Here is a 20,396-nt window from a genome sequence, read left to right as displayed (position 1 = left end):
GGTAAGACAGCAGGTGGCTCTGGTTGTTCATGTAGTCTGTGGCTCAGGCATGGAGGTATAACGTGGAGAAGTTCTGTTTCCAGAAACATCCCAGGTCACATGACTGTTAAGTTAACTACTGTTGTTGATTGTCTCTACGGCTCAGCTGGTCGGTTGAGCAGTTGCTGAGCTGTGGACTGTGTTGCTGTACTGAAGCCCACCGCTAGAGGGAGACAAACAATACAATAGAAATGTATACTAGATGATGAAAGAGAGGGGGTGGGGGTAATAATACACACAGTACAATACAACACAGTAATTCTCTGTGGGGGGTTAATGTTGTCTCATAACATAGTCTCATGGAGTATAATGCACTATCAATAAGAACATATGGTTAATTGTTAACTGATAATAATATATAACTATAAACATCATGTCCATGTCACTAAATAGTAGGCCTACTGTTTGAAGCACTTTGGAACATTTCGGCAGAGCTCACTCTTGTCCAACAGAAAACAAACCAGCATGTATTTTACAAAAAACATTTAATATTTGATGTCCTATGTAGACACAGGAAGAGGTTTTGGATCTTTGGTGAAAAAACTAACAGAAAATAAATGACTTCATCACTTTTAAGTGTTGTTTACTGCCAGCCACAGTGGAGACTGAGACCCCCCACCCCCCTTCCTTTGTACAAAGCAAGACTGAAACCTGTTACCTTGTATTAATTCCATCATTTGGACAGCCTCACTAACCTTGACACATTTAAATGTGTGTACTATCTAATTGCTTTTGAATTATAACTATAAGCAAACTAAAATTATTTTATATTACAATGTTTTCAGATAAATAACAAGTAATGATTACTATTGTAAGTGTTAGTTATTTTTTTCCTCACTGAATTATGATAGATATAACTTATATGAATTAGCATGTGCGGCTTGCAAGTACACCTAATAGGTTTGGTGGAAAGTACATTTGCTCAAGTATATATATTTAGGAACAATCTTGAGATGTTTTACTACACCTGACTATTTTCTGTTATGCTAATTATTCTCCTCAATTTGGAAGCCAACATTGTAATTTGCTCTACTACATTTATCTGATAGATTTACTTTGCAGATTCAGATTATAAACCAATACAAAATATATAAAAACTAATAAATAAACATTGTTATATAATTACAGGTTGAAATATCCGGCAGTATCTCAAGTAGTTTAAACTTGCTCCACCTTTACCAGCTGGGATGAACACATTAATGCATTAATTATCATAATCCAGTAATTTTGAAATTGGCAGGATTACAGTATTTCTATTTTAGGTACTTTAATTATATTGTATTGCCAATACTATGGTACTTTTAAGAATTTGAATGCAAACATTTACTTATTAACTACTTTTACTGAATTTAAAGATCTAAGGCCTTCTAAGAGTCCTGTATGTAAATAAGATAAAAGGTAAAACATCAGATTACGAATTGATTTGAAAATAAATTAAACCAGTCCATGTCTTCCAGCATTCAGGACTATGATGCTGCGTTAAACTCCCCAGGATCTCTCCCTGCTGTGTCCCTGCTGATCCTACTGTATCCTGCAGCAGCTTCAGCTCCCCTCCCTCCGTTGCGTCATCTGGGGGCAAAGCCAATACTACAAGCTGGACTGCAACCAGAGGAACCGGACTGAGAGGATGTCACCTCAGCCGGATAGAGCTCCACACCTCCCTGCTCTGCTCGCTGCAACCCGGGCTATACTGATATTTCTACCTACAAACGCAATTTGAGGAATCTGATCATCGGTTTATTTGTTGCATTTGACATGTGCATGGAATAATCATAACACTATTAGAAATAGGACATCAGGGATTATTACAGTTTGCGGATCAACCGTCTCCAGGCGGAGCGGAGAAAGCGCACGCACAGCAAGGGGCTTTGGCTCTGCCCCCCTCTCTCACCTCTGGCTACAGGTTGAGGAGCTCCGCTATTTTGGAGAAGATCAGCCCTGAGTTGTGGAGAAGATGCAGCGGAGGACAGAGTCCTGTCTGTGGCTCCTGACCCTCACCGTGCTGTGGGTGTCAGTCCGCGGGATCCCCACCAACTCCAGAGACAGAATCAGCACAGCATCCGCTCCTCAGGTAAACTAGTCCCCCCCCCCCCTCCCCCCCATTGCTGCACAGATAATGATGGTACTTGTAATGCACTGATATGAGTGAGGTAAGAATTTTGTAAACTGACATATTTTTGTCTACTTAAAACAATGATAATGAGAGTATTCTTGCATATTAAGATTCAACATGTCTTACTAATATGGATTTAAGTTTATATCATTATATAATTAGGTTTAAGTTTATTTTGTTCCTTGTTTTTAGACCTTTCTCAACATCCAAGTCAATATGAAGACTTAACTAAAACTTTGATACTTTATTCAAACATTGCTAAATGGAATTCCAGTCCTCCCAAATGTCAGATTTCCATAGAAGATAATAATGCCTTAACATCTGTGTTCTTTGATAAAATACCTATGGGGATGATCGTTTTTCAGTCTGTTGGAACTTTAGTTTAAACTTTAGAGAATCTCTGACTAGTTTTAGAAAAGATGTGGAAAATGCTTCAGCAATGTTAAAAGCAATGTAAGAATGCTGTTTGTGATGATTAACTGGTATATTCATACAAAATGCACAAAGGGTCAAGATGTGAAGCAGTCACACAGGGCAGTTAAGCATCATCAGTTGCTGTAGTTTACATATTATCATTGAATAATCAAAAATACTATATATTCCTGTGGTTGACACATTTTTGTAGGATTGAAAAAAACAAAAACAAATGCATTCTGTCATTCCTATTTTCCTTCTTTCATATTTTCTTCCCAAAATTGGTGTTCATCATTCACGTTACCACATTCACAATAATATAAATAAATATAATTCCTGTAAGTTAATCGTTTTGGTTTACTGCTATAGCAGGTTAAATAAATTATTAGCTGTAAATATCAAACGGCAGACACAGTTAGAGACTCGCTGGAGAACAGGAGGTGGTGGAGACCAAATATAGAGCTAAAAGGAGAATACCATTGACTTCCTGTAAACTGGCAAGTAGTTAGAAGTAGGTCTCATGAATAAAACAGGAATGCTATTGTCTTTGGCTGGATGTGTAAACATGCTCTTAACAAGGCCGTCATACAGTAAGTTAACCAGGTGATTTTAGCTTGTTTTGGAGTTCTGGCTAAACAAATGAACTTTGCTGGTTTATCTTGTGACATTCAATATGGTTCACTCACTTTGCATTAAAGTATATGATGCACATAAAAAGTACTTCCTAATGTTTAATGTAGATCAATTTCATTTCCTTGGTATTATAAGCACCATGCTCTAACCATCGGAGCTAACTGGACAGCCTTTGACAATTTCATAGGCAGCGTTTTCAGGCAATAAACTGTGAAATAACATTAAAAAATGGACCAATCAGGTCTGGCTAAACCTTGAAGTTGACGATAGGACAGATCAGTTGTAGTGTATATTGCTGACTTGACTAGAAAATGTTAGTGGAATTAATGCCCACTTTCTCCAAAAATACTTGAATCAAATGTTTTCTTTTAATCTAAACTGAAACATTGTTTGTATTCTGCTGAAGTTGCCAGCAAATATTAATCCAACATGTCTTTCCAATTTCAACCACCAAAGGAATCAAACACTCAATCTGCAGATCCAAAGTCAGACACGTTGTCCATTAGGCCACATGATAACAAAGACATAGGTTGAAGGATAGAATGCTGACTAATATGAATTTTAGTTGATGAAATGTTCACCTTCTGAAACACACATGCTGCGACACTTTGACTATATGGTCACTGTCACCGGTCAGTATGGGAATAGAATCCATTATTAGCACCACACTCTAACTATCAAATTAGGTTAGTTGAAAGCAACAATATTACGTTTAAGTGACAAATATTAGGTTGAACTTAATATTATTGCTTTCAACTAACCCAATAGAGTTATGTCACATTTGTTGTCAATACGATTTTTTTCCAGTGAGTATTTCTTGCTTTCTGAAGTATTTCACGTACCACTAAATTCTGAAGATAAGATTATCTACCAAAAGCCACTTTTGCATGACTTTTAAATCTCTGCTTATCAGTGTATGTAGGTTCATGCTAACCTAGCTTTGCTGCTGTCATACTGGAATAGAATCCTATTTGACTGTTTTAGAAGAATACTCTCTCTCTCTCTCTCTCTCTCTCTCTCTCTCTCTCTCTCTCTCTCTCTCTCTGTGTATGTGATGTTGGTTTCTCTCATCCTTACATGGTTTCTTTGATTGAACAATGACCTCCTTTAAATGTCAGTAATTGCATAACTGCATAATACATTTAATTAAAGTAAAGGTTTCCGTTTTTTCAGTGTGTTGCTTTTGATTATCTTAAACAAAAAATCAGGAAAAGGACTTGGAATTAACATTGAAACTTGGACCGGTTTGGGATGGTTAATCAGTTCTGACCAGAAACACGCTTGGATTTTGGTGGTGTAGTGATTGAAGGATAGATTTAACTTAATGTGAAAGTAATGAATGCCCACCTCAAACATATTCAGAGAAAACTCCTTTTTTCTTATCCATTGTTTGTATCGTGCTCAAGTTGTAAACATTGTTCTTCCATGTTTATTGGAATCAGGCTGGAGCGTTCAACCATGAAGGGACTCAAACTTTGCTCAAAGTTTGGAACATGCACTGCAGCTCAGACACATGGATTTAATATGTTACTGACACTGGCCAGTGTGGGTTCAAACACATGCACTTTGTCCTTAGTCCAGCTATCTGAAAACTACAAGTGATTTGATTCATGAAGATAACTGAGATAGGATTAAATTAACAACGTATTGCAACTTTTAGCCTATTAAGTGGAAATGTAATTAACTGTGGAGAACCTTATTTAAATAAATCTTCTTGAATTATATGCAGCAAAGTAACCCAGGAACTCAGTGCATCATCAGATGTTTGAGAGGACTGATCTGTGTTGAATGGTCGGGTTAGGTTTTTTTGTGAATCTTTGCTAAAATTCATCAAGCAAGTCCACCAAGACAGACATGGAAAGCTGTCTCATATTAATCATCCAACAACAAGAAGTCAAGCATGTGTGTCCTGCTGCCATAAATAACACAGATCTCTGAGAATACTGCAGAGTGCCCCAAGATAAAATTGAAAAAAATCAAATGGAATATTTACATAAAGACTGAGGGTCACCACCAGTAAACAACGTTCCAACAGTAATGTCCCCTGTCATGCAATGAGAGGAACTTTACTGGAAATTTGAATGATGTATTCTAAAAATATGAATGGATGGATGGATCGGTAGGTGTATGGAGTAAAGGTGGAATAAACAGCAAATATATCTACAGGAGAAAAGACATGTATCACAAAGCATACACAATATAACATGTTCTGGATAAGTTAGAATGTTCTATAAAAGCCCAATCTACTGCAGTATAGTATGATATAATAGCTATTATAGAAGGAACAACATCAATATAACATCTGATTCATACCTCTTGAACAGCAGTGGCTGTGTATGTGTGAATATATGTGCTCAGGTACTTCTGGCTCGCTGCTCTCCTCTGGTCCCTCAGCTCCACTCTGTTTTGAATAAAGTGTGTTCATGCTGCTCACAGGGAGCCTTAAGCCTGACCTCTCCTGCGGTTGTAATATGTGCATGGGGTTTTACAAACAACAGCCATGTTATTAAAAATGTAATTACTCATTGTAGATCGCCACAAGATGAAAATGACGATCCATGCATTTTGCAAACTAGTCGTACATTTACTACACTTTATTGAAAGGTTTGGGAGGTAAGAGACATACAGTCATAGGATAGGTGAGTTTGAATGAATCAAATTAGTACGTTCTGAATAATAGAGGATAGAGACTGTAACTTGTCGCATTAAAAGCTATGAGCGGTTGTTAATGTGATAAGAACTTGTCATTAGAACCTCTGGTTGTCAATACAATTTTTTTCCAGTGAGTATTTCTTGCTTTCTGAAGTATTTCACGTACTACTAAATTCTGAAGATAAGATTAGCTACCAAAAGCCACTTTTGCATGACTTTTAAATGTCTGCTTATCAGTGTATGTAGGTTCATGCTAACCTAGCTTTGCTGCTGTCATACTGGTATAGAATCCTATTTGACTGTTTTAGAAGATTTCTCTCTCTCTCTCTCTCCCTCCCTGTCTCTCTCTCTCTCTCTCTCTCTCTCTCTCTCTCTCTCTCTCTCTCTCTCTCTCTCTCTCTCTCTGTGTGTATGTGATGTTGGTGTCTCTCATCCTTACATGGGTTCTGTGATTATACAATGACCTCCTTTAAATGTCAGTAATTGTATAACTGCATAATTTCATTTGAGAAAGTAAATGTTCTTACTTTGGTTACAGATAAAAGTTGTACATTTACATTCATGTGTTTCTTTGTTTGATGGTTGCTACTAACTCTGACCTGGCTTGTGCAGGTTGTCCAGTATCGGCAGGGTTCATGGTTCCATTCCCTCGGAGGTGCTTCTTGAAAAGATGTAACCCTATGCAAAGAGAACTAATTTGCTTCTGAGAACAAATCCTCTGATTTCAGTGATTCATGTGTGTGTGACCGACTGACAAGCAACCAGCACAAAGAAAAGCTGATTTGTCACATGCTGAAACTCCTGCTATTTGAGCCAATCAGCTTTTTGGAACAGTGCTTGTGTTGGGATAAAAAAACGATTTACTTTGCATTTCCACAGCACTTATGTAGTCAGAGACATTTTGAAGTTAGAACAGTTGCCCTAATTATCATTGCTTAATGTATGTAGGATATCACACTTTAAATAATGTTTACATTATACCTCAACGGATACAGGATTTGGGGCTTATAGTGACACTAATATTTGGAAGTAAAACCATTTTTCTTCAAGTCACACACTGTCAATTGTTTTATCAAGGTCACTGTAAATGAATGTGCTTTTCAGCATTAATTGGGGTAAACCATTCATTAATCATTAAACAATGATAATAATAATAAAAAATATGAATAAAAAATATTTCCGTAGTAACCAAAGACAGCTATTGCCTAAAAAAAAAAACCTTTAATATCTGCGTCTCAAAGCCAGCAGTAGGTCCACTTGGTTACTATCCCGGGGTGTGCTGGTGTTGATTCAGCTGGGCGGAGTTTGCCTTCAAATAAATGTTAAATAAGCCCATCGGTGCGGGCGGGATGTACCAGGTTAGTAGACTAATCCCGGAGACGCTGTGTTAGGATATTGGATATCTAGAGAGCTACTTTGACGTTTCAGTGGATTAAAAAATAAGGCGGGATTTTCCCCCTGTCCTTGAAATGGCCAAGGTGCTGCTCGACCGAACAAGAAAAAGTTATGCTTGTTAAGAATTGTTCTACAGCTTCATTAGTGGTCCAAAGCCTAAACATAGTTACTTTTTCTCTATTTCCTGTAATTTCAGCCAATATTTCCCTAAAAGGATGAATGGTAGACAACATGTTCACTGTTTATGATCACCGGGATTTTACAGGCAAACAGCAATGTCATTAAAAGGTTAATTTTCATTGTTGATGGCCACAATATGAAAAAAAAAAATCCATGCATTTCACTAACTAGTTGTACATTTCTTACACTTTATTTAAAATGTTGGGATTGTCAAGAACCAAGCAGTAAGGCAACAGGGCACATGAGCTATCCAAAGAAACTGGGACCTTTATTTACCCCAAATTCCCCCAAAACATTATTAACCAATAGTCTCTAACAACCAGACCTACAAAAGAGGTAAACAGAAAATACCTCTAATAAATATAACAGCAGTGTAACAGGCGTTAACTTCACAATCTGACCTGCCACAGAGACAAAACAAGGAACATATATGGTGGCGTGGCCAAACCAAACAGAAAACAAAGGGTGATTAAGATTAGCAGAATACAAAAAGACAAGATCCCAATCCCCCCCTTTGACATGAAGCATATGGTTTGCCCCACTTTGCCTAACTGGCTGCTTGGAGTATATATCATCAGGCCTTAGCCACATCTTTTGCTGAAGCAGGAAGTAACTTCCCACAATGACCATGGTATCTCAAAGACAAAGAAAGTAGTTATTGAGAAATTATTGAAGGGTAGCCCCTTGGGATGTAGCATCTCATTTTCGAGGGGGTTCTCAAAGATAAAAACACAAATTATAAAACACATACAGATAGTTGCATAACATACCATATACTACAGATACATATAGACAGACAGCTTGGCTTTCCTTTGAAAATTCTTGGGACGATGAAAAAGGAATGTTGCACATGTCTCAGTGGATATGAAGCTCTAAATGGAACCAAACACTTTTTCAAATAAGAGGGACAACCAATGTGAACACATTTTAAGATAAACCTTATCCAATGAAATTGTCTTCTAGATTGAGGCTGCAGCCAATTAAGTGAATCCTACATGGACCAGTAATGAGTTCTGTATGGACACCCAAAATAACCATTTCAGTGTGCCTCTGCGGAGAATAGTTGACAAAATACACTTAAGACAGTCGACAGGAGCAGAGGGAGGCTTGGAAATGTTACCAATAGTTAAATGTTTGTCATCATAAAGGATAATGTTAATAAAGAGACATTCAAAATGAACTGGCTCTACAAGAGGAATGACACACTCAGAAACATGTTCAGAAACGTATGTGGCCATTCCACCTCCTCTGGAAGCCCCGTCAGCTCGATACAGAACAACATTTTAATTTCCTCATTCGTGATTTTATTATGTAGCCATGTTTCCAAAACAATGATACACACAAATACTTGTGTTAGCTGTGCTGAAAATAAACAAAGTACTGTCAAGTTACCAGCAAATAAAGAGTCAACAATTTAAATCAAATGTGTGGTGTTAGTTATTGCCATGTTTTACTGCAACTGAAATGGAGCAAAACTACTGGAGATGAGGGTGCAGTGTATTGTTTGACCCTGTGCAGCTGTGGCCATCACAGGGTGGTTACAGACATAATATCATGAGATAGGTCAGATTAAATTAGTCGAATCAGTGAATTCTGATTGATAGCGGATACAGACTGTAACTTGTCACAATAAAAGATATGAGCCGTTGTTAATATGAAGAACTTGTCAATAGAATCTCTGGTTGTCAATAAGTGCATTGAACATGGGGGAGTATGTGATTTTCATTTACTATTTGCTTTTTTGTGAAGTATGTAAATTCAACTCTTACTCATGTTTTCCCCTCTCAGGTGAAAGCAGAGGCTAGTCATGGCGGCGATCTTCAGACTCTCCAGGAGCTCCAACAGGAGAACCTGTTGCAGACTCTTCCCTCCGGTCCGTCCCTCTCCAGGTCCAGACACCGATGGTCCCCGGGTGTCCTCCCCCTACCTGAACCCGAGGAGGACTCTGAGATTTTTGTCCTGGACCTGAGGAACTTCCCAGAGTTGGCCAATGCAGACATGGGCTCACAGAACCCCAACATCCAGGTAGGGGATCTGAATGTGGAAAGGAGTCATAATGTTGTGGACAAATTGTACAATTTGGAATTGGAAGTAGGGGGGGGGGGTACCAGTTTCATGTTTCAGGGTCCACATGTGTCTTTTATCTTCAAGTGCAGTGTAATGTAATTCAGATGGCTGTGGTATGTCGGATCAAAAATAATGTGCTACTTATATTTCAGAGGTGAAGAAACGTAAGTAATAAAACAACTGGAAAAAAGGTCTCATTGATAATTATATTAGGGCTAATAATATATATATATTTAAAGTAATGCCTTACATCACATGCAATGCTCCATAAATCAAAGGACAAATAACAATATAAAGTTAAACCTCATGTAAGGACATACTGTACACTCACCTCTGTTTCCACTCTTTGTTTGAACATCAGTCGTGTTTTCTTGAGCTCTGTTTCCATCAGAACTCTGGTCCAGGTCTAATGGCAGCCGCCATTATCTGTATCTTGCTCAATATGTTTCGGAAAGCTGGCGATTCCACCTTGGAAATGGGCAACATTTCCTCCACAATGTACGCTAAGACAAGTTGTTTATCTCTGCTAAGCGACTCTGAGTTCGTCTTCTCATCCATGAATACCTGAGTGTAGAGCTGTCCTGCTGTTATGCAGATAGTCAAAGACCTTAAAGTAACACAAGTAGAAAAAGAACAAACCCTTAATGGTCCCACAGAGGGGAAATGTACATTCTGCATTTGACCCATCCTAGTGTTAGGAGCAGTGGGCTTTACGGAGCCTGGGGACCAGTGTAGGGAACGGTGCGTTGCTCAGGGACACCTCAGTAGCACTTGGTCTTTCGGGGACTTGAACCCCGTAACGAGATAATTTAGTGCTTGTTGCAGTAATATAATTACTGCTGTTATCAACTATAATGCGTAACATTACTGCAATACAAACAAATGTAATCTGATTACAGTTAAGCATTACTTTGTAGCTTTTACTGTAATCCAGAGGTGTAAAGTAACTAAGTACATTAACTCAAGTACTGTACTAAAGTAACATTTTGAGGTACTCGTTCTTTACTTGAGTATTAGAATTTGTTGCTTCTTTGTACTTCTAACCAACTACAGTTCAGAGGTAAATGGTGCACTTTTACTCCACTACATGTATCTAATCCCTTTAGTTACTTTACAGATTTGGATGAATGATGGTAAATATAACCAACCCTTAAATCAGACTTTAGTTCACCTGGAGTAAATCCAGCAGCTACCCTGCAGTATACAAAGCCATTCAAACTAGCTGCACCTTTACCAGCTCTGAGAACACTTTAATGATCAATAATTATAAAACATATCAGAGATATTATTCTGAAATGGACCAATCAAACAATGACTACTTTTACTGTCGCTACTTTAAGTACATTTAGAAGAGAGTACTTTCTACTTTCACTGGAGGAACATTTTGAATGCAGGACTTTTACTGTGACAGAGTATTCCTACACTCTGGTACTTCTACTTTACTCAAGTACAAGATCTGAGTACTTCTCCCACCTCTGGTAATCAGATGATACATTTGAGGTCATGTAGCCCACCCCTGATTGGGAGTACGTTCAAGTCATTTTCCTCATGTCAAGAAGAGTTCATATTGGAAAGGTGCAGGTGTTTCAGATTAAATCATTGATCACAGGGGGTGGGGATGTAGCAGAGTCCTCCACCATCACTTTCCCCTCTGTTTGTGTTCTCAGCACCATGTATCTCCCTCTCGCTCTGTGAAAACCATCTCTGTGTACATCTGGTTTGAGTCAGGACAGCGTCTTAAGTTACCACATGCAGGACCTTTAACAGTAGGGTGCTCCAACTTGTCCATGAACACCAGATATCTACACTGGGGTTTGGGGGAATAAAAGAAAAAAGGGGGGAAAAGTGGAAATATAAAACATATGACAGCTGAATATAATAGTTCAAAAGGTCTTAAGTGTGACTCTGTAACCAAATCCTAGTGGGGTTGGCTTGACGAAAAATGGGGTTAGGACTGGGAGTTGATTTAGAGAAACAATGATGTGACTCTGGAATTCACAGCCTGGTCAACATCCGGAATTCTTGGAAGAATTACACGCCCTGGTTTTTAACATCCCAGAAAAATGACCCCCCTCATTTGGCTTCTTACTTCTGGTAAACTTCTTTTCTATCTAAATGTCTCAATCTCCACTTTCTCATAAAGTTGGCAATCACCTCAACCTCAAATGTACCAGAAAGTGCTCTACTTCAAAGCTCTCTGTAAACCTGCTTCATCTCTCTGATTACTTTCTCATATCCTTCACTCTGCCCCTTTCCAGAAATGGCAAAATGATGTGCTAATACTGTACCTTTCATGGGTAACCTCCTCTTGCTTCATTTGTGCTCTCAGTGCTCCCTTATCTGTTGGTCTCTCACTAATTTCTCCAAACTCTGCAACAAATACTCTATCCTCGTCTCTGGACTCTTTCTGTCCTCTCACTTCAATAGTGGTTTGTCAGTCCCTTCCGGCTCCTTGGTTTACTGACTTGATACATGCTGACAGAACCACCGTATGGGGAGCTGAGAGGAAATGGTTGACATCCAGATACCTTGACAACCTCATTACCTATCAACCTCTTCTATTTCTCTTATTCTACTTCTACAGCAAAAGTAACTCTCAATCTATAATTCCACCCTATTCTGCAACCCCAAAAACAATTTTGTATCTTCTCCATCCTTCTCAATCCCTCAGTTCCCCATTTCCTTCTAACGTTCTACCAATCTTCCAGTCTATTGCCCCTAACTGCTTCCTTTTTCATCTTCTTATCAACACTTTCTAAAGAAATGGTTGTTTTCCAAAAAAGCAAGTGTTAACCCTCTCTGAAAGAAATCCACGTTGGGCCTTTGTGATGTAACAAACTACCGACCTGTCTCTCTTCTCACCTGTCATTCCAAAACACTTGAGCGAGCTGCCTTTAATCAACTCTCTTCTTGCCTCCATCAGAACAGCCTTCTTTATTCCTACAATTCGTTTCATGCCACTTAACTGATATTAACCTCCTCGACGTCACTGAGGAACTGCACACTGCTCCCTCTCATCTGTTATCCTGTTGAACCTTTCTGCTGCATTTGACACAGTTACCGCCATTACCACACATTTCAAGAAGTAGGAGTCTCAGGCTTAGCCCTTTCCCTGCTCAAATCCTACCTCAAACACCACACCTACAGGGAAACAAAGAGGAATCTGTGTCAAACCCTTGTCAACTTAACAATGGTGTCCCTCTGGGCTCCTTCCTCAGCCCCAACTTTATTTTTAATCTCTACACCAAGTGATTGGCTCTCTTATTCGCTTTTATGGCTTGTCCTACCACGGCTGAATAATGTCAACATTGATGACACTGATTCTGTCCTTTTATCCTGTCTGAAAGCCAGGTGGCCACACAAATCACTGCTTGTCTTGCTAAAATCTCTCAGTGGATGTCTGCAGACCAATTAAAGTTAAACCTTGAGGAGACTGCTTTATCCATGATCCTACCATCAACTTCAGGAAGAAACACACTAACTGTTACTGCGCCGCTAACATCGCTGCTACAACCCTGCAGATACACTCTTTACAACTTTGAGAGAAGATGTTTCAGAATCTGTTTGAAGACTGTTACTGGCACACCATTCTGTGAATGGATCAGACCTTTCAAACATCCAAGACATGGTTAAACCATACAGTCTATCCTGCTTGCAAAGTTATTCCATTGAAGCAAGTTGTTGAGTGTAATAGTATTATTGGTCTGACATTGTAATAGAATATAACAACTTTTGTCAGCTCAAAATTAGATTATTTGCAACTGGCTAAACAAGTATTTTGTGTTTTTCTTTCAGGTGACTATCGAGGTGGTAGAAGACTCACAATCTGAGACGGAGGTGGAGATGGACCTGGTGAAAGGGGAGCAGCGTAACGACTGGTCAGTGTCATCCTCAGAATGGGCCAACAGCCACAAGAAGCTGTTCTGGCCGCTGTTCTGGGAGTACCCGGATCAGCTGGAGAACGGGCTGGAAAAATCCACTCAGGAAGAACAATCTGAGGACTACACCTATGACCTAGAGGAGCCCGTGTTGAGTGGAGTAGGTGGAGAATGGGGCGGTCACTGGAACACAGGCTGGGATGCAAAAGATAACTATGGTAAATAAAGTGTTTCACAGACATTGAAACTAAAGAATACAACACAATATGGAGACGGTTAAAAGATCATTGCTTATAAAAATATGTTTAAAAGAGGACACTGCCATTTCTTGTCAAATTCTAAAAAGTTATTCCACAATTGTTTGCTCAGAGCAAATTGAAGCAAGTACCCTACTCCCTACCAAGGCGTGAGAAGGTCAAAAATAGGAGGAGCGAGGCTCAGTGTTACTTTAAAAAACCAGGTTAACAGTGTGATGAAGCAAGATTGCTTATATTGAACGTTTTTGTAAGAACCCTGGCTGCATATTTTGTACAAGTCTAAGGAGATTTTTCGATTATGAGGCATTAATGAGTCAAAAGCATGAAGAAAGTCCAAATTCTCCTAGATTTCTGGTCTCATGGTTGCACTGCTGATCCCCCCGAGATAATAAAGATTTAAAGCAAGCCATGTTCCCTTCAAAATGGCTTTATGCCCTATTAATACTTATCCAAACATGACTTCTAGTAAATCAGATTATAAAAACTGGAAAAACTTGGAACCCTTCAATGTTATTTTTACATTTTGGTATTACAGTTATAATGGTATTATTATTTTAACGTGCGTCACTCAGAAAAGGGAAAGAGCTGTTCATAATGTCTGTTTTTGGGGGGGTTGGACAACCTCTGAGGCATTTCACTCGAGACTTTGAACATAGGTGTCGCTTAGCTAACCGTTTGCCTTGTATGTAGCAGTGTGCTGACACAAGAACACACGTTTTCATGTGCTCACCCTCCAGATGACTTTTCACTCTCATGCTCAAACGCCAGCTGGCAGTAATTCCTGCCTGATCATTAGTGTGTTCGGCCCAATTCCATCCAACTGCTACACCCCCCCACTTCTACTCTGCGTTGAGGGTCCACCACATTAAGGGTCATTCCAAACCAATCTTAAACCATGTTAATAGCGAGTCTGCATTTGTCCTGATTAACCTGCTGCTCTACCTGACCATGTGCTGTTTGTGTTCATAGTTGAACATACTGTGTAGAAAGAGGGGAGTTCTTTCTGTATCTGTATTTAAACCCTCCGCCTCATTCAGCTGTGAGAGTGACTACAGAAGGAGTTCACTCCGTCACAGATTCCGGGGTGTAGGGGTCAATTTGAAATTGGGCCTTAATGACTTTCCCCAATAGTATGCCATTTTCGATTGGTCACAGAGCTTCATCATCTTCTGTGTGGAAACATGGGAATAGTTCCAGATCTTTGAAGCTGCCTTAAACTTACTGCTTTGTTTTTTGCAGCCCAAAGATCAGGTTAGAACAGTTAGGAAAATATTGGTAGCCTTTCACTGACTTTTTTTGAGGGAATTGATGCATTTCCTCTTCCACTACAAACTGTCCTTCAACCCGGAAATGATTTAGCATTTCAAGTCAATAGTTTTTTTTAAGCGTTTTTCGATTAAATACCCAAGAAATGTGGACATTTTGTACTTCGACACAAAATCAGTAAACACCCTTCTCGTAAACGAGACTGCTAAAGGTCATCATGCGAACATTAGCTGCCTTTAGCTTAGCGTTGTTGAAAAGTCATGATGTAGCTTGTTTGTAGCCTAGCTTTATCTTTTTATTTCTCATCACTTCATTCATGCTTGCACAATTAGAAAGTGGTCTGAAAATATGGAGATTATCCTGCTGAGCAAAATGTGCTAAGTATCATAAACATGTGTTAGTCACAGAGCTTATTTTCTGCAATATTCCAATGGAAATATCCCATTGGTTTTTATAGAGGGAGTCCTTGTGATGCTAACTTCAGGGTCGGCCTACAAAAATAAGTCATCACTCCACTACCCTGTTAGCATATGATCTAACAATGTTATTTTAAGCTCCTTTTTGCAGGGAGAAAAAAGGGAAAGGAAAAACAAGTCATTCTGGCTCAGTTGTTGATAAAATGTTTGAGTTAGCATACAGCCGTCATCACTCTCACTGCAAGAAGAGGCTTTTGAAGTTCTCCTCCTCCTGCACTGTTTAAACACAGAGCAGCATGTCTCAGAGGTCCCACGCTGTCGTTATTTGTCCCTTTTTCAGGCCTCCTTAATTGCATAACACACATACAGCAGCTGGGAGAGGAATTCACAACCTAACTTCAAAGCCCGCTCTTCATATATTACTCTATAGTTTTGTTTTTCCTCTCTGTGCGATATCTGTCCTTCACCGTTCTCCCTGTGTTTTTTCAGAGTATGAGGAGTGGAGTGACTGGGCTCCCTGCAGTGTCACATGTGGACACGGCACCCAGAAACGCACCCGCTCCTGTGGCTACGCATGTACAGCGACGGAGTCACGCACATGTGACCTGGAGGATTGTGCCAGTAAGAATTTTAAAAGCGATATTAACATAACAAATGTTTTAAATTCAACTATCTCCCAAAACAGCAGCTGTTATAGCGGATATAACAAGAAGTGGCATGAATTCCAATTGTAGATGAGCTAACAAGCTACTGCAATACGTTCATTTAAGCTTGCTAGTGATAGCAAGATTTGCGTTTTTTCACTGAGGAAGAGCCAGAATGCCAGTACAGCTCAGAGGATCTAAGACAATTTGAGAATTTAGCATACCAACATAATTCCACACCAGCAGTCCTTATGTCCAGGTAAAATATATGGATTCTCAGACAGACAGCCGTAAATGGTGCTGTCTTTCCATGTCCATAAAGGGTGCTGACAAACTTTCTTTTGCTTATTTCTGTCAGGTTCTTGGATCTTAACCTCCGAAAACGATAACCATGTTTGCTGTTTTTAAATGTTGTCCATCGTTTAAGGCATCAATATTAAAAAGATCACAGTAATCAAGAGTTGTTGTTACTTGAAGAAACTCCTGGTCTATGTTGAGCAAAGCCAATGATCAAAATCTGTCTTTAATCTAAATTTAGCAACAGAAAATGACTTTTTAACTATTCAATTGAAGGTAATCAGAAGACAATGATATGCGCAATTGGCTATCAGATTTAGCATTGTTTGATGTAATAATGGTATAGGAAGCAATCTGTTGTCTGTAAGTTAAGTAAGACTTAAGGAGTATTCAATCTAAGAATAGGAACAATTTCAAATACTATCTTTGTGGTACCTCAAGATACTTTATTTTATTGAGAAACATTAAACGTAACTTAACACAACTATGGTTTGGAAACAGACATTCCTTACTTTACTGCATTGTTGTCATTTTGTACACCCAGTGTGGGCCAAGTGTTGTTCCCCACTCACTAAATTGTTTTCCAGCTTTGACAACGTATGAAACATCTATATGACAGAAATAAGGTTAGTTCTGTCCTGATTCTTGACAATGAGGTATCCATAATCTTGTCGAAGTAGCAGTCAGGAAAGAAAAAAACAGAATCACCCTCTATTATAAGTAGTCAGTATTATTAGTATTCTTATTTTGTTCATTAAAGGGTAAAATGACAGTATGTTTGCCAAGATACAATTAAAGACAATTTCTTTGTCTTTGTCTTATAGACACTGCCATTTCAGTGACTGATCCCACACCCATCCAGAAGGACAACAGCACTGACTCCCTGGACACAAGTACGTATTGAGTTTCTGGAAGTATATTATATTGTATGTGACCTGCATATGAAACATAATGTTCCATTCAGCGTTGGCTAAAAACCTCAGATTCGGATATTTATAAACCTCCCATGTTGAAAGCTGCTCCGCTGAGTACGGTGAAACCGCGACCCTGCCTCCCAGAAATGTTTGAATTGCTTTTAGTTTCCATTTTATTGCTCTCCTGCTGCCGGCAGCGGCCAGAGAACACGATCGTTCTCTTCACTCTGCAAACATAACAAAAGATAGAGCAGGAAAGGAGAACACAATCCAGTGTCTGACATTTTCCTTCTCAACCCACACCCACTTTAGGAAGCAAATATAGAGAAGCTTTTAGTCTGACCATTACCAAAAGCGTATTTACAGTTGTTTTTCTTCGAAGCCCCTTTTTTTATTCAACACTTAAAGAGGCTTAATAATGCTTTTCAGGGTTTTCCCTTGCTGTAGTGTGATAGTTTTATGCATGCAAATGGTCTGCAAAGATAAAAATCCCAAAGTTCCTTTCAAAGAGATGTCCTCAATGTTTTCTTAGCTATGCATGTACTATGGCGTTTTAACCAAGGGTCTTTAAAAGAAAATGGAATTTAGCGCATTCCTGTAGTTAAGCTAATTCAGCTGGATAGCATCATACTGTACGTAAACAAGAAGCCCAAACTTTGTTTGTGTGGTTCCTGAAATGATTTCTTGGGAAGTAACTGCTGGGGAAAGGGTTCATTACTTTCCTTGTTGGGTTCCAGCTGCTATTACCTGAATTAGATTTCACTTAGTAGAATTTCAAAATGAAATAATATATGATGCACTTTGAAGTAGGGACATATTCGTATTCAGAAGGTCACCGGTTCAAGACCACGAAAGACCAAGTACTACCGAGGTGTCCCTGAGCAAGGCACCTTTCCCTACACTGCTCCCCAGGCATCGTACATATGGCAGCCCACTGCTCCTAACACTAGGAAGTAAATTTCCCCTCTGTGGGACTATTAAGGGTTCCTTCTTCTTCTAGTTATGCAGCTAAAGCAATCTTTCTATATCTGACTGGTTACTGTATTCCAATATGTTAAGACCAAATAATTATAACTCTTTCCAATCCCCCAACCTAGACGTGGACAGCTGTGAGAAGTGGCTAAGCTGTAAGAACGAGTTCCTGGAGAAGTACCTGCATCAAATGCTGACAGAGCTCCCCAGCTGCCCGTGCTCCTACCCTTCAGAGGCCGTCTACAGTGCCGTCAACATCCAGGATGGCCAACTCCGTAAGACCTATCGATGGCGGGATGCAAGCGGACCCAAAGAACGCCTGGACATCTACAAACCATCTGCCAGATTCTGCCTCCGCTCAATGCTGTCGTACGATAGCACGACGTTAGCCGCCCAGCACTGCTGCTACGACGACCAATTGAAATTGATAACGCGGGGGAAAGGAGCAGGAGCTCCCAATTTGATCAGTACAGAGTTCTCACCAGAGCTTCATTACAAGGTGGATGTTTTACCCTGGATCCTGTGCAAGGGAGACTGGAGTCTGTTCCACTCAGTAAGGCCGCCCAACAACGGGCTGAGCTGTCTAGAGAACCCCACTGAACTAGTGTTTCAAACAGAACTTCAAGAGGCCAGGGAGTACTGAGTGTTTTGGAGTTTGAACAAGAATGAATGATAACATGGAGACGTGATGGTCGAAATCCACCGTCTCTATCCTGCACAAGCACAGGAAAACTGAAATCCAGCATTTCTGTGACGATGCATGAACTCTGCCAGCTGGAGTTCTTTGCTCGGTCCGACAAGAAGGGGACAGTAACACAGAGACGTTATTGGATGTTGGTTATACATGTCTTGTCCATTGTCTCCATCCTGCAAAAGCTTAAAAAAGCTGGACTACATGCTGATTCAGCATTTCTGTGACAATGCATGAATCCTGCAAGCTGGTGCAGTCACAACAAGAAAGGTCGATACCAAAGACACATTAATGGTATTTGGTAATTCAAATCCAATTTCTATTGTCCATTGACTCCATCCTGCACAAGCACATCAAGACTGAACTGCATAAATACAATGTTTCTTTGGCAATGAATGAACTCTGCCAGCTCAGGAACTTTGGTGCAGCTTGCAACCTCATGGCCTCCAGCATCGACTGGCACTTGGCTGGCAACCTTCCACATTGATGATAATATGAATGGAAGACATGGACAATCATTTGATTCTCATATGGAATACCAAGAGTTCTTGGAACCATTAGAAGGACAATGAAAATCGAAAATGTTGTAAAGAATGTTCTATAGGACGTGTATGTTGCTGCAACTGTGCTTGAGCTTGTACAGTATCTGTGTGAGTGTATAAGAGGAGGTACTTATGTATTGGCCCCTGAACTATTTTAACCAGAAAATCATTCCTGTTTAGCTGGAAAGCAGCCAATAAAGTCAAATGGAACTTTGGACTTTAAAGGCTCCACTTCTTCATCTTTACAAAATCTCACAAAATTGTTGCCAGAGCAGGTCTGGCCTTTTTCTTCCTGTCAACATCTGCCTTGTCTTAATTTGCTACACAATGCATGCTCACATGGACAGGAGAACATAATAATAGGAACTGCAAGTTAGGAGCAGCCCCATCTGGATCACGTTGTATATGGTAGAGTTTCCTTATGTAAACGATTCTACAATTTCTACAGCATTGATGCTAAATTTGAATTTACTTTAAAATTCAAATGGGATTCTATTCACAATCAGTTTTTTAATAAATGTTCATGTAACTCTGAAATGCCAATTAAATATGTTGACATGTCCTCAACCCATTGAAAAGTTGGTAGATGCCAGTGAAGGCGCCAAACCCTTGTTTCTACTATAACCAAACTCAACAAAATGTGTTGTGGTTCAATCCCATTTGACTCACTAAGGCTGGTATTTCTTTAAAAAATCAACCAATATCATGCTACTTTTTTTAATCATCTGTCTTTGTTTTGAAAGGTATTTACCCCCTGTTTTATGTCTGCTGTCAATTCCTGTCTCTGTGTTCCCTCCTGTTTGATTACCTGATTGTGTTCACCTGGTGCCCCTGTGTTTCTCTTCCTTCCTCACCTGTGTCTTGTTCTTGTGATTAGTCTTTTGTGCCTTTTAAAAAATTTTTGTAAGTTATTTTTTGGGGGCTTTTTTGCCTTAAATGGATAGTACAGTGGAGAGTGATAGGAAAGTGGTAGAGAGAGTCGGGGTGGGATCCGGAAAGGACCACGGGTCGGGAATCGAACCCAGG

At 39.5% G+C, this 20,396-nt stretch overlaps 1 protein-coding gene across 1 annotated transcript; it reads left to right on the top strand.

Annotated features, from left to right (window-relative positions):
- The first annotated feature begins 1,679 nt into the window (after positions 1–1,679).
- On the top strand, positions 1,680–19,643 carry ism2a (isthmin 2a). The gene is made up of 6 exons (XM_063909301.1): positions 1,680–2,110; positions 9,215–9,451; positions 13,289–13,589; positions 15,800–15,931; positions 17,076–17,144; positions 18,263–19,643. Exons 1-6 carry the CDS (start codon positions 1,994–1,996, stop codon positions 18,778–18,780), a joined length of 1,374 nt encoding a protein of 457 aa, XP_063765371.1. The 5' UTR covers positions 1,680–1,993; the 3' UTR covers positions 18,781–19,643.
- The last annotated feature ends 753 nt before the right edge of the window (positions 19,644–20,396 follow it).

This window comes from Eleginops maclovinus, chromosome 19 (assembly GCF_036324505.1).
Source record: "Eleginops maclovinus isolate JMC-PN-2008 ecotype Puerto Natales chromosome 19, JC_Emac_rtc_rv5, whole genome shotgun sequence".
Lineage (NCBI taxonomy): Eukaryota > Metazoa > Chordata > Actinopteri > Perciformes > Eleginopidae > Eleginops > Eleginops maclovinus.
The sequence above is the reverse complement of the archived record's forward strand: the minus strand, read 5'-3'. Positions and strand labels throughout refer to the sequence as shown.

Excerpts from the sequence above, each read along its gene's own strand:
- ism2a (XM_063909301.1), top strand. The coding sequence starts at position 1,994 with ATGCAGCGGAGGACAGAGTCCTGTCTGTGGCTCCTGACCCTCACCGTG. Across the intron at positions 9,452-13,288 it reads CACAGAACCCCAACATCCAG|GTGACTATCGAGGTGGTAGA; the intron begins GTAGGGGATCTG and ends TTTTTCTTTCAG. Across the intron at positions 15,932-17,075 it reads TGACCTGGAGGATTGTGCCA|ACACTGCCATTTCAGTGACT; the intron begins GTAAGAATTTTA and ends TTTGTCTTATAG.